General features: G+C 36.0%; 1 protein-coding gene across 2 annotated transcripts in view; it reads right to left on the reverse strand.

Annotated features, from left to right (window-relative positions):
• Window positions 1–12769, reverse strand: part of SNX4 (sorting nexin 4) — a 52129-nt gene that overhangs the window by 2692 nt on the left and 36668 nt on the right. For both annotated transcript variants that reach the window (XM_018045920.1, XM_018045925.1), the window contains exons 9-13: window positions 9157–9222; window positions 4908–4997; window positions 3084–3183; window positions 1221–1366; window positions 46–160 (exon numbers count right to left, since the gene is read on the reverse strand). In XM_018045920.1, coding sequence (XP_017901409.1) covers window positions 46–160; window positions 1221–1366; window positions 3084–3183; window positions 4908–4997; window positions 9157–9222 — 517 coding nt within the window. The remainder of the gene's footprint in view (window positions 1–45; window positions 161–1220; window positions 1367–3083; window positions 3184–4907; window positions 4998–9156; window positions 9223–12769) is intronic.

Below are 12769 nucleotides of genomic sequence, written 5' to 3' on the forward strand. Positions count from 1 at the left end.
AGCACTTCTGAATATACTCATACCTTCACTGAAACCAAAACCTACCTTTTTGCACATACTGATCTGCATGACTGCGTAGCTTATGAGGGCCTCCTTTAAATCATGGTTCTTTTGTTCTTTGAAGCGTTCAATATCAGCCCAAGCATTTTTGACAAACTCTCTGAAATAAAGGGTATAGTCATCATTATTATTCTTATTTAAATTAAGTAAACTACATATTATTAATTCAAATAAACACTTCTCATCTGAGTTGGGTTTTTGTCTATAAAGTGAGAGAAAAAGCAGACAGTCATAGACTCTTCTACATATTAAGAGTCTCTTTTACCACAAATTCCAGCTTCAAATTGTTCCTATAAAACAGATGTAAATGGCTCCTTGAACCAACTTATAAGCCAACAGATGCCACATGAACTTACCTGCCTGGAGTCACTGCAAAACATACAGTCTTTTCAACAAGATGGATTATGTTATTATATTTATCATGCATTTTGTTTAAATTACAACTACAGTTTTAGAAATTCTGAGAGCCATTTGTCTTTTTAACTCTGTTCATGAGTTTACTTTGACTTACTTGACACCAGCAGTTTCAAAAATTAACAAAACCACCTCCAAATCAGCGAAACTCTTAGTCTGCCTTGATCTACTCAACAACTATCAGATAAAAACAACATGAAAAATGGGCCCAAAAGTCAATGGCAGATCTCTGAGAACTGAATTTCTAAAAATATTTATGGAATAATTATATTCTAAGCCATATGCAAGGTGCTGGGACACAAAGATGAAGAAGACACAATCACTGACTTCGAAGGGTTCGTATAGCCAGAGACAGTCACACTGTACAAACTGCCATGGGCTAAGGGTATGAACCAAGTGCTGTGACAGCCTGTGAGAAGGCTTGACAAAGGAAGCAGTTCAAGAGCTGGGCACTGCAGAATCATCAGGCTTTTAACTGACAGAAAAGAGTAGAGGAAATACGCAAAGGACAGAAATCATGTACAGTGCAAGAAAATAATATTATGAAGTTTTAAACACTTCCTTCTTCCTCTTTCCCCAACACTAACACAACAGTTTCTATGTAACACGATTTTTGATTACTCAGATTTCTTAGGAATATTCAATCACTGTATTTTAGAAGATGAGGCTGCATCCAGGGACACTGATGAAGCCACCTACCACAGAGCCTGCAAGTCTAGCCATGTTAAGCATCCCAGCATTTTTACCTGCCTTCCAGATTCTTAGACTTAAGCTGTTGTTCTCCTTCCTTTATCTGTTCTTCTAGCATCTTTATTCTGGCTTCTCTCTGCTCTGGAGTTTCTTGACCAAAGAGCTTGGTAGTCATTCCCTTCAAAGAAAATGTTCTCACAGTCTAAAATGAAACAGAAAGAGAAGAATGGATAAATCACATCTGTATACTGAAATATTTTTCAGTCTTAAAAAGGAAGAAAATTCTGACACAGGCTACAATATGGATGAGCCTTGAGGACACTGTGCTAAGCAAAATAAGCCAGTCACAGAAAGACAAACACAGCACAAGTCTACTTACATGAAGCATCCAGAGCAGTGCAACTTACAGAGATAGAAGGTGGATGCTGACTGCCAAGGGCTAGGTGAAGAGGGAAATTAATAGTTGCTATATAATAACTGTAGAGTTTCAATTTGCAAGATGAAGAGTTCTGCAGGTTGGCTGCACAGCAATGTGAATGAACTTACTACTACTGAACTTGAAAAATGGTTAAAATAATAAATGCTATGTTCTATATATTTTATCACAATTTTTTTTTCAAGAGGAAATAGCCATTTCCCCCTAACTCAGACAGAACACCACAAACCATACAATCAGGGGGCTACCATTAAGGCTTATACTACTAGAAAATGCTGAAGAATCAAAAAAGGAAAAATTTTAACTGAGCTTCTTCATCATATGGAAAACTTCCAGGCGAAATACTAGGCAAGTTATTTATGTCAGTAGTCATATTTTTTCAATTACTCTGTGATCATAAAAAAGGGATAAAATTCAACAGGCAACAATGAAAATAAACCAGACTGAAAAAACCATTTAAAATCTGCATAACTCACACTAAAACTTGGTTATCTATTAATAAAACAGAATGCCTAAACCCAAGCCTCAAACTTCACCATCTCCTCACTCTCTGGAGTTTACTGAAGGAGATGCTTTTCCTGGCACATGCAGGAGTAGAGGACCAAGCTCCCTGAAAACTGACTGGAAATTTCCCCTGGATTTTAAAAATAAATCAAGCCAGTGTGTATCTGCTTCATGGTCAAAGGTCTTTCCCCACATATCTTTGTGTGGGGAACCCACGAGCACTTTTAAAAGCAAAGGACTTGTTAACTATGAAAAGGCTTACAAATGGTGGCACTGTTGCTGCTTCATTACTTCCAGATTATGTGCTCTCACCAGGACAGCTTATTTATTCCAGTGAAACAGCTGGACAGGAGAAAGCTGATTATAAAAATTATCTAAGTCTAATACAGTAAGATACAAAATTTTCTTCACAGGTACTCACTGTAAGGATTCAAGAATAAAGTAAACAAAAAGCTCTCTGTTAGGAGAGAGGCATGATTCTAACAGGGCAGTTTTTCAAAGTTAACTAAAATTTCCATAATGTAAGTGATAAAATTAAACCTTGCAAAGGTCATTATTTCAATCCCAAAGAATAATGGTTTTTTTCACTTAATCAGAAAAGAGATGGTTCTTATTACACAGTGCAATTTGGCAAAATTTGTTATAACACTATATATGTTTTAATGGTTTACATTTTTTTTAAGACTTAATTTTTTAAATTTAATTTTACTTTTTGGCCACCACCATGCAGCATGTGGGACCTTAGTTCCCTGACCAGGGACTGAACTCGTGCTTCCTGCAATGAAAGCATGTAGTCGTAACCACTGGACCATCAGGGAAGCCCTTAGTGGCTTATATCTTTTTATGTCAAGATCACAACCAAAAGAATTATACAGTTGTTCACAAATTACTCCCCTTTAAAAGCTACAGGCATCCTGTAGCCCATTTCACTTAAGGTTCATTTTAATGATACCAAAGACCCAAACAGAAAACAGCTCACCCCAGTGGCCAGTTCCTCACACTGCTGCTTCTTGGCTGCTAGGTCCTGAGCAGCCGTCTCCAAGTCATACTGCGTAAGCTCATGTTTCCTGCACACAGCCCTAGGGGAAAAAAGTGCTGCCAGTTAATTTTTGTGGCCTCTCTAATTATTAACATGTTAAATTTTCCCCAGGGGGTAAAGTGGAGGCATTCATGTCTTACTATGGTCAGAACTTTTATATCTAGAATTTTTAAGCTTAAAATGTAGTGAAAGTGAAAGTGAAGTCGCTCAGTCGTGTCTGACTCTTTGCGACCACGTGGACTGTAGCCTACTAGGCTCCTCCATCCACGGGATTCTCCAGGCAAGAATACTGGAGTGGGTTGCCATTTCCTTCTCCAGAGGGTCTTCTCGACCCAGGGATCAAACCCGGGTCTCCCACATTGGAGGCAGACGCTTTAACCTCTAAGCCACCAGGCCCCAATATTAAAAATTTAATCTAGCAGAACCTAAGCATAAATACTTTATATTTTCTTAAATCAAAAAAGGTTGTTTTCCAGACACCTGCAAAAATTTTTTCAATAAACATTACCGTTATCACATACATTTTTTTAAAAAGCTTTCTTTGTACAGCACTGGAATTAATGCTATAATCTCACATAACAACTGAGTATTATTTTAAAATATCTCAAAGTTTTCTATTTAGAAATGTCTGTTAGTTTTTATTATCATAAAAGTAATCCATGCTCACTAAAAAAAAAAAAAAAAAGATTCTAATACAGGAATGTACTAAATAAGTTTCAAAAACACTTTCTTCTCCATAGTTCTACTAACCAGACACAATTCATATTAATAGATGGTATATATTGTTCTAGACTTAAACTAGGCATTTCTGAACTATATACCAAAGACACGTTTCTTTATCAATATACATTCATTTTTTCTATAATCTGTAAGAGTTGCAAAGAGTTCCATTGTGTTGAGCAACCCTCCTTTGGTAAGTTACTTGAAAAAGCTTGGTGTGACCTTTACTACTCAAAGCTCTAGAAGGAAAAAGGCTAACAATGTGATGTTTTCATCCCAGCTACTGAACAGCCAAAGGAATATTGCTCTTCTGTTTTATTAACAGAATTCTTACACTGATTTTAAAAGTGACAGGAAAATGATTTATTTTTCTAAACTGGAATATCTCCCAGAGAATTCTGCTTGGCCCTGTAGGAGATACCATACAAAGTCTCGACATTAAGAAATTTTACAACCTTACTAAGGAGATAAAATATGCAGGTATGGAAAATCACAGAATTTAAAGGTAATATACAATTTAATGACAGATCATGATAACACACACTCAATGTGTACTCTGCTTCCAATTTCCAAGCTGGAAAAAGCAGGAAGAACAACATACAGATAGACCTGAAGTCAGAGACTAAAAGGTTTTATCAATATAACATTTCAAATATAGTGAAAGTGTTAGTCGCTTAGTCATGTCTGACTCTTTGTAACCCCATGGACTGTAGCCTTCCAGGCTCCTCTGTCCATGGGATTCTCCCGTGAAGAATACTGGTAGGTTGCCATTTCCTTCTCCAGGGTATCTTTCCAACCCAGAGACTGAACCCAGGTCTCCCGCACTGCAGGCAGACTCTTTACCATCTGAGCCACCAGGGATCAGGGTCATCTCAAATTCCTATGTCTAGCACTCTGCAATAGATAGAATACAGTGGGATCTCATTCAATATCTAGGGGAGGGGATTCATTTAAAAATCACCTTATTCTCTTTGTTTTAGAGTAACAGATGAAGAGAGTGTTGGTCAGCCATAGGACGGCATCTGGAACATGTATTATACTTACCGCAATGCTTCTGCATAAAAAAGATACTCCTTTAACTGATCTGCATAATGTTCTTCATCTTCCAAAATATCATCAATAGAAGAAGCATACCTGTTTAAAAAATAACGTATATAGTAACTTTTATCAAGATACAAAATACTAATATTCTAAAGAAGGGCTATTCAAAGCGTGGTCCACTTGCTACCCATGAATGACCAAAGTACAGAAAATGAGAATAAGCATTTAGAAACATTTATAGCAAATTTTAAATTGATGTATAGTTGATTTGCAATACTATGTTAGTTTCAGGTATATAGCAAAGTGATTCAGTTATATATTTATTTCTTTCAAATTTTCCATTATAGGTTATTACAAGATAGGCAATCCACTCCAGGACTATTGCCTGGAAAATCCCATGGACAGAGGAGCCTCGTAGACTACAGTCCATGGGGTTGCAAAGAGATGGACACGACTGAGCGACTTCACTTTCATGCTACTTATTTTATGTAGTTTGTGTCTGTTAATCCCACACTCCTAATTTATCCCTCCCCGCAATAGCAATCCTTAATTACCATGACAATTCTACTGAATTTTACCAAAATGTGTTTAGCAAGGGCTTGGACATAAAAAAACAAAGCAAACAAAAAATGGTCCATCTTAAGGTAGCTTAATAAGCACTGTAGTATCTTGTTAAATGTAGTACAAAAAGGGCTACAAAATATGTACAAAGAATAAGAATTTAGTATAATTGAAGGATTTAGTATCCTTGATAGCAACTATATAAAGTCAAAAAGCTATAAAAGGAACAGTTGAACAAATGAAGATCAGAGAAAATTTTAGAAGCGTTATTTTACTCTAATTCTCAATAGCAACCTCTGCTTTGATCTGGACAAGTCCTTCACTGTTGTGACATTCTTGTTCTGAGTCTTCCCTTGCACAGAACTATAATGGCTCGCCACACTGCTTCGCCAAATCCTCAATACCTCTAGAAATCTCCCCAGACTTCTTTAGTCCTTGTTCATCACTCTACTTCTGATCTCTTGTCAAAAACAGAACTTAAGTCTTATCAAAGAAATGTCTCTTATGGGTATATGCATCTCTGAGTCCCTTCACTGTTCACCTCAAACTATCAGAACACGTTTGTTAATCGGCTATACTCCGAAATAAAATAAAAAGTTTTTTAAAAAATGGCTTTTGTGTTGGTTTTCTCTGATCATCAGGGCTTCCCTGGTGGCCCAGATGGTAAACAATCTGCTTGCAATGTAGGAGACCCAGGTTCAATCCCTGGGTTGGGAAGATCCCCTGGAAAAGGGAATGTCTATCCACTCCAGTATTCCTGCATGGGCAATTCTATGGACAGAGTCCACGGGGTGCAGCCCATGGGGTCAAAAAGAGTCAGATACAACTGAGCAACAACACCTTCTCTGATCACATTATAAATTCCCTAAGGACATCGTCTATGTCATTTATTACTTCTGTATGGTATAATTAGCATTCTTTTTTCAAATTAATTCTGATTCCTTAGCATGGGCATGGAAGAAAAATATACTTTATGTCTTTAAGCCTGCTTCATGTAGTTAAGTAAACAAGTTTACTGAATTAAAAAATAAACAAAAAATCTAAGTTAATGCTCACTGAAAAGCGATGTGCTTATAGTATTTACAAAAGTAGGAAAAATACATATGCTGTAAATAAAAATTTACATTTGTGAGAGTGTGGACTTTGTCCTATGTGACTGAAAAATGTCTTGAGAATCATTGTTAAGAGTAGGGAAAACTGTCTGTAGTTAATAAATCTACGATTCTGGAAAAGTTAATGTTAAGAAAACAAAAAAGAAGGTAAATGGCTGGTGGCCTGAAGACAGGAAACACAGTGTGCAGAAAGGGCTAAGTGGTAAAGATGTTTTAGGTATTAGAACTAAAATTGATTTTATTTAACATTTACATAAACCAAGTGAAGGGATAATCCCAAATTCCTGCAAATACTGAGACTGTCCTGTCAACAGAATACATGAAGACAACAAAATAGTTGAAAAGCAGCTGGTCAGCTTAAACAATAATCCAAAGAAAAATGATATTTAAATAAAATAAATATTTTTGTCTCTTTATTGGTCAGTTGTAGGAGTTCTTTATGTATTTTGGTTGGAAATGTTTACTCCCGGTCTGTGGCTTGCCTCTTCACCATCTTAATGGGGTGTGTTTTTGTGTGTGTGGTAAAATGTAACATAAAATTCACCTTTTTAACAATTTATTGGTGTATATAGTTTCGTGGCTTTGAGTACTTTCATGCTGTTGTGCAACCATTATCACCATTCATCTCCAGAACTTACCTTCCCCAACTGACTCTCTACTCCTACATTCCCTCCACTTACAACAGAATCTTTTGATAAGCTAAATTTTTAATTAATTTTTTTTTGTTTTTTGGCACAGCACATTAGATAGTAGTTCCCTACCCAGGGCTCAAACCAGTGCTCCCTGCACTGGAAGCATGCGTCTTTACTGCTGGACCACCAGGGAGATCCCAAAATTTCTAATTTTGAAGAACAATTTACCGTTTTTAAAAGATTTTTTTTCCTTTCATGTCCTTTAAAAAAAATCTTTTGCTTACTTGAAGGCTGCTAAAATATTCTATTTTCTACTAAAAGCTGTAGTTTAAGGTTTTATATTGATGTGTGTCATCCAAATTGAATTAGCTTTTATGTACGATGTGAGATATGGCTCAAGGTTCCTTTTTTTTAATGATTCACTTTTGTTAAAAATTACTTATTTTCCACAGAAAAACAAAATTTATAAAGAAAAGATCCTGTTAAACTGCAGATAAAGAGTTTTCCATCTTTCTTTCTCTGCTGGGTCTTCGTTGCTGCATGGGGTTTTCTCTAGTTGCAGACAGCAGGGGCTACTCTCTAGCTACAGTGCACGGGCTTCCCGGTGCAGTGGCCTCTCTTGTTGCAGAGCACGGGCTCTAGGGAATGCATACTTCGGCAGCTGCAGTACGTCAGCTAAGAAGTTGTAGCTCCTGGGCTCTAGGGCACAGGCTCAACAGGTGTGGCACAGGGGCTTAGCTGCCATGTGGCATGTGGGCTCTTCCGGGAGCAGGGACTGAATCTGTGGCTCCTACACTGTCAGGAGGATTCTCTACTAGCGAGCCAAAAGGGAAGACCTCAAGGCTCCGGAGTTTTTTCCCCATGAAGATATCCAGTTATTCCAGAACCATTTCTTGAAATGAGCTATGTAAATGTGGATCTATTTCTGACTTCTATCCTGTTCCACGGATCTGTTTATCTCAGTATCTCCTGATAACTATAGCTCTATAGTAAGTCTTGAAATTAGGTAATATGTTCAACTTTGTCCTTTTTTCAAGATTGTTTTTGACTACTTCATGTTCTTTGAATTTCTATATACATTTTTGAATCAGCTTATCAATTTCTATTAAAAATCACTGGAGGTTTGATTGGGACTGTCATTTAGGAAGAATGCTCATATTAACACTACTGAGTCTTCCAGTCTATGAACATGGTTTAATCTCACCTTTTACTTAGGTATTTAGTTTCTCTTAGCAATGTTTATATATAAAGTTTTCAGTGTAGAGGCCTTTCACACTATTATAAACAGCATTTTTAAGCTTTTATTTTCTAATTTTACTAGTATGAAAAAATGTGTTTTTTTCTATATTCATTATGTATCATACATTCTCATTAAACTCAGTTGTTAGTTCTATAGTATTTTTGGCTGTTTCTTTATTTTCTACAGAAAAATCCTGTTAACTGCCAATAAAGACAGGACATTTCCTTCTTCCTTTCTAAGACGTGTGCCACTTATTTGATCTTCCTGCCTTACTGCGTTGACCAGGATCTCTACTACCACTTCTACCAGCAGTGGTAGAGCAAACAGTCTTGCCTTATTCCTGATTTTAGGAGAAAACATTAATATTTCACTATTAAGTACAGTATTAGCTGTATGTTTTACACTGAGGAAATTCTTTACATTCCTAGTTTGATAAAAAAATTTTTACTGTGAATGGATGGTAAAATGCTTTCTACATATACTGAAATGAACATCTGGATTTTCTTCTCTGTTCTGCTAATATGTGAACTGAACTGAAAGATTTTTGAATGTTAATCTTGCATTCCTGAGATTAACTTCTTTAAGTCAAATCTGTATACAGAGAGCACAATACAAATGCCAGCAAACTTTTTAAAAACAGAAGAATCACTAACACTTTCACACTAAATGTCACCTCCAGTTCTACCTTAAATTCTCTGGGTACTTACACATCCATATGATGACCAGCACTCTGCAGTCCATCACCCATTTCTTTTTCTATGGCACTCCACTCACTATGAAGAAAGAGATAAAACCCAAACCATCATGAATTAGATATGAAATATTATTAAACAGAATCTTTTACAACGCTTTTTTCCTAGTTAGCTTTTAAACAGTATGATATCAATTTTATTTTTTTCTTGATGATTTATCTTCTGTGACTCAAATATGCTCCTTTCCCTGAAGTTTAACAACTAAATGCAAGTGAAGGCTTTAAAAACACTAATTCAAAAGTTTATATCTGCTGTTAAGTACAAAGTGAGTATCATACAAAACAGTTTCTGCTTATAGACAGCTTTCTCAGCTGCTGCTGCTGCTGCTAAGTCGCTTCAGTCGTGTCCGACTCTGTCAGCTACAGTGCCTATTTAAATCAACTATGGAGCTTTCAGAAACTATGAATGCTTGTCCTGCTCTTGAATGACTTAATCAGAATTTCTAGGATAAAGCTGAGGCATGTATATTTTTAAACTCTACATGAATCACTGTGATAACCACACATGATTACATATCACTATCTTAATAGGTAACAGAAAAAGACAATTGTACAGAAATATTGGGTGTACCATAAAACTTCAGTAACTTGCACTTAAGTTGCACAAAAAAAGTCTTCTGGAACTACAGATCATTTTGTTACCATTTCAGGGAAATTCCTGAAATAAAAACTCCTTTCTACAGAAGATGTATACATTATAATAAAGGGGGGAATAGATCTATAATCTTAAATACTAAGAGATGACATAATTTGATATATTTTCTTCTAGTTATTTTTACTTATTTTAATATGGCTGAGATCATGTAGTACATGCACCTTTGTACCATGTTTTTTCTTGCTAACAGTATTTCCCCACATTATTAAAATAATTCGTTCTCAGCATTGTTTCAGTGGCAACTCTTAATTTTTTTAACCATTTTCTGAACCATTCAAGATTGTTTCCAATTTTTCTATGTAAAGAATGTATAATAAACACCTTCAACTGCATAATATCATAAAAAGAAAAATTAAAACACTATGATTCTGTTAATCTGTAGTCTTTATAAACTGTTCTTGAAATATCAAGACTATATGCTTATAATCGGAGAAGGAAATGGCAACCCACTCCAGTATTCTTGCCTAGAGAATCTCAGGGATGGGGGAGCCTGGTGGGCTGCCGTCAATGGGGTCGCACAGAGTCGGACATGACTGAAGCGACTTAGCAGCAGTAGCAGCATGCTTATAATACTAGAAGGGAAAACCCTCACATGGTTTTTAAAATTGTCAAGGAAGGAAAACAAACATAAATAAACATATCTCCTTCTGACAATTTTTACTCGTGTTTATTCTCAAAATAGTAATAGCAACAGTTAATCTTTTTTTAGTGCTGGCTATTTACAAAATGATTCTTTTTCTTTGGCTGTGCTACATCTGAACACTGATATTCAAATAAATTTCAGATGAATCAAAAATTTACAGAACCACAAAAATATATAAGAAATGAAAAATATATGCTTTATTATTCATAAGGGGGAGACCTTACTAAGATATACAAAAAGTCAGAAGCTATGACTTTATAAAGGAAAAGAACTAATCACTTGCATGTCAACTGAATTTAATAGACTGAATATTTTTGTATATTAAAAGCCACATAAGAAAAGTCAAGAGACATATGACAAAGTGGAGGGAAAAGTTGCAATCCATTTCACAAAGGTCTAATGTTCCTAAAAGATAAACAACTGCAAATCAATTAAGAAACCGGACTACCAGCCCAACAGGAAAAAATGGCCAAAGATACATACAGACAGTTTATAAAATTTAAAAAATAAAATAAAGTAGAGGCTATTAATTATCAGGAAAAAAGTTTAACTTCATTCATAATTAGAGTAATACAAATTATAACTACAGTGAGAAGGCATTTTTCACTATCAGGCTGATAAAGATGAAAGTTCACCAAAAATTGTTTGGGTGAGGATCTGAGGAAATAGAGATTAACAATTTGATGATGGGAGTTGAATATCTTCCATACAGGAAAATTTGGCAATATCTACCAACTCAATTATCCTTAGATCCAGTAAGAACATCTGTAGAATTTTATCCTACATATACACTCAATCATTTGTGAAATGACATGAACATGAACATTAATTAAAGCACTGAATCCAACAGCAGAATAGAAATAATTATCAAGAAGAAACTGGTTAAATAAATTATGATGCTCCAGCTCAGTAAAGCCCAATAGTTATTTGCTGATAACAATATATCTAGGATAGCAGTTTTTAAGTTAAAAAAAGCAAAATAAAATAAGTGAACATTTACATGTTTAAAAAAGGGGGGTGGGGAGGGAGGGAGTAGAATGCATTTGTTTGTGTGTTAATATACATTGACGGGCTTCCCTGGTGGCTCAGAGGTTAAAGTGTCTGCCTCCAATGTGGGAGACCTGGGTTCAACCCCTGGGTTGGGAAGATCCCCTTGAGAAGGAAATGGCAACCTACTCCAGTACTCTTGCCTGGAGAATCCCATGGACAGAGGAGCCTGGTAGGCTACAGTCCATGGGGTTGCAAAGAGTCGGCACAAGTGAGCGACTTCACTTTCACTTTATACATTGATGGTGCTACAATACATTTGACTGGAAGGATACACATGTAACTCAGAAACTGCTAGTAGTTGCCTGAGAGGAGGAGACCTGGGTGGTTGGCAGGCAGGAGGAGCAAAGAGACTTCACTAGATAAGCTTTTGTTCCTACTGAATTTTGTATTATATGAATATCTTACCTATTCAAATATGTTAACTGAATTATTTTTGACTACTTCAATCAAAAGGACAGAACATTAGCAAGGACAGTCTTCTTACAAGGAGATATGGATCATAACTACTAAAATTTCACAACTAAAATAATCAACAAACAAAAATTCACAAAAGAAAAGGCTCAAAAATTACCAATGTATGCAAGTTACATACACAATATTCTAATTTATACTAATATTACCCCAAGACTGAAAAACCCATCTTGCGAAAGCCTTAGAAATTATCAAATGAAACAAAGGAAAAAAAAAGAAAAAGAAAACCACCAATTCAATATGACAGTGATTTAAAAGGAATCTCCTTGGGCATTCTGCAAGGAAAATAAAAGACACTGCTCATTGCTTAAGAGGGGTTTATCTTTTATCTGCGCAATACATTAGACTCCTTTACTATTTTTTATTTAAAGAAAGGCCTTACAGTAAAAAGTTTGAAGACTTAAAACTCCCTGGCAGTCCAGTGGCTAAGTCCTGCCCCCACTACAGGGGGCATAGGTTCGATCCCTGGTCAGGGAATTAAGAGCTTGCAGGAAAAGTCTGAAGACTACTACTATTGGACGGGATTTAAAAAATAAGCTTTTGGGACTTCCCTGGTGGTCCAGTGGTTAAGAATCTGCCTTTCAACATACAGAACGTGGGTTGGATCCCTGGTCAGGGAACTAAGATCCCACATGCTGCAAGGCAACTAAGCCTGTGCGCCACAACTAGAAAGCACAGACATCACAATGAAGACCTAGCCCAGCACAGAAAATAAATAAATAACAATTAAAAATTATCTTTTGCTTTGCA

This window comes from Capra hircus, chromosome 1, assembly GCF_001704415.2.
Source record: "Capra hircus breed San Clemente chromosome 1, ASM170441v1, whole genome shotgun sequence".
NCBI lineage: Eukaryota > Metazoa > Chordata > Mammalia > Artiodactyla > Bovidae > Capra > Capra hircus.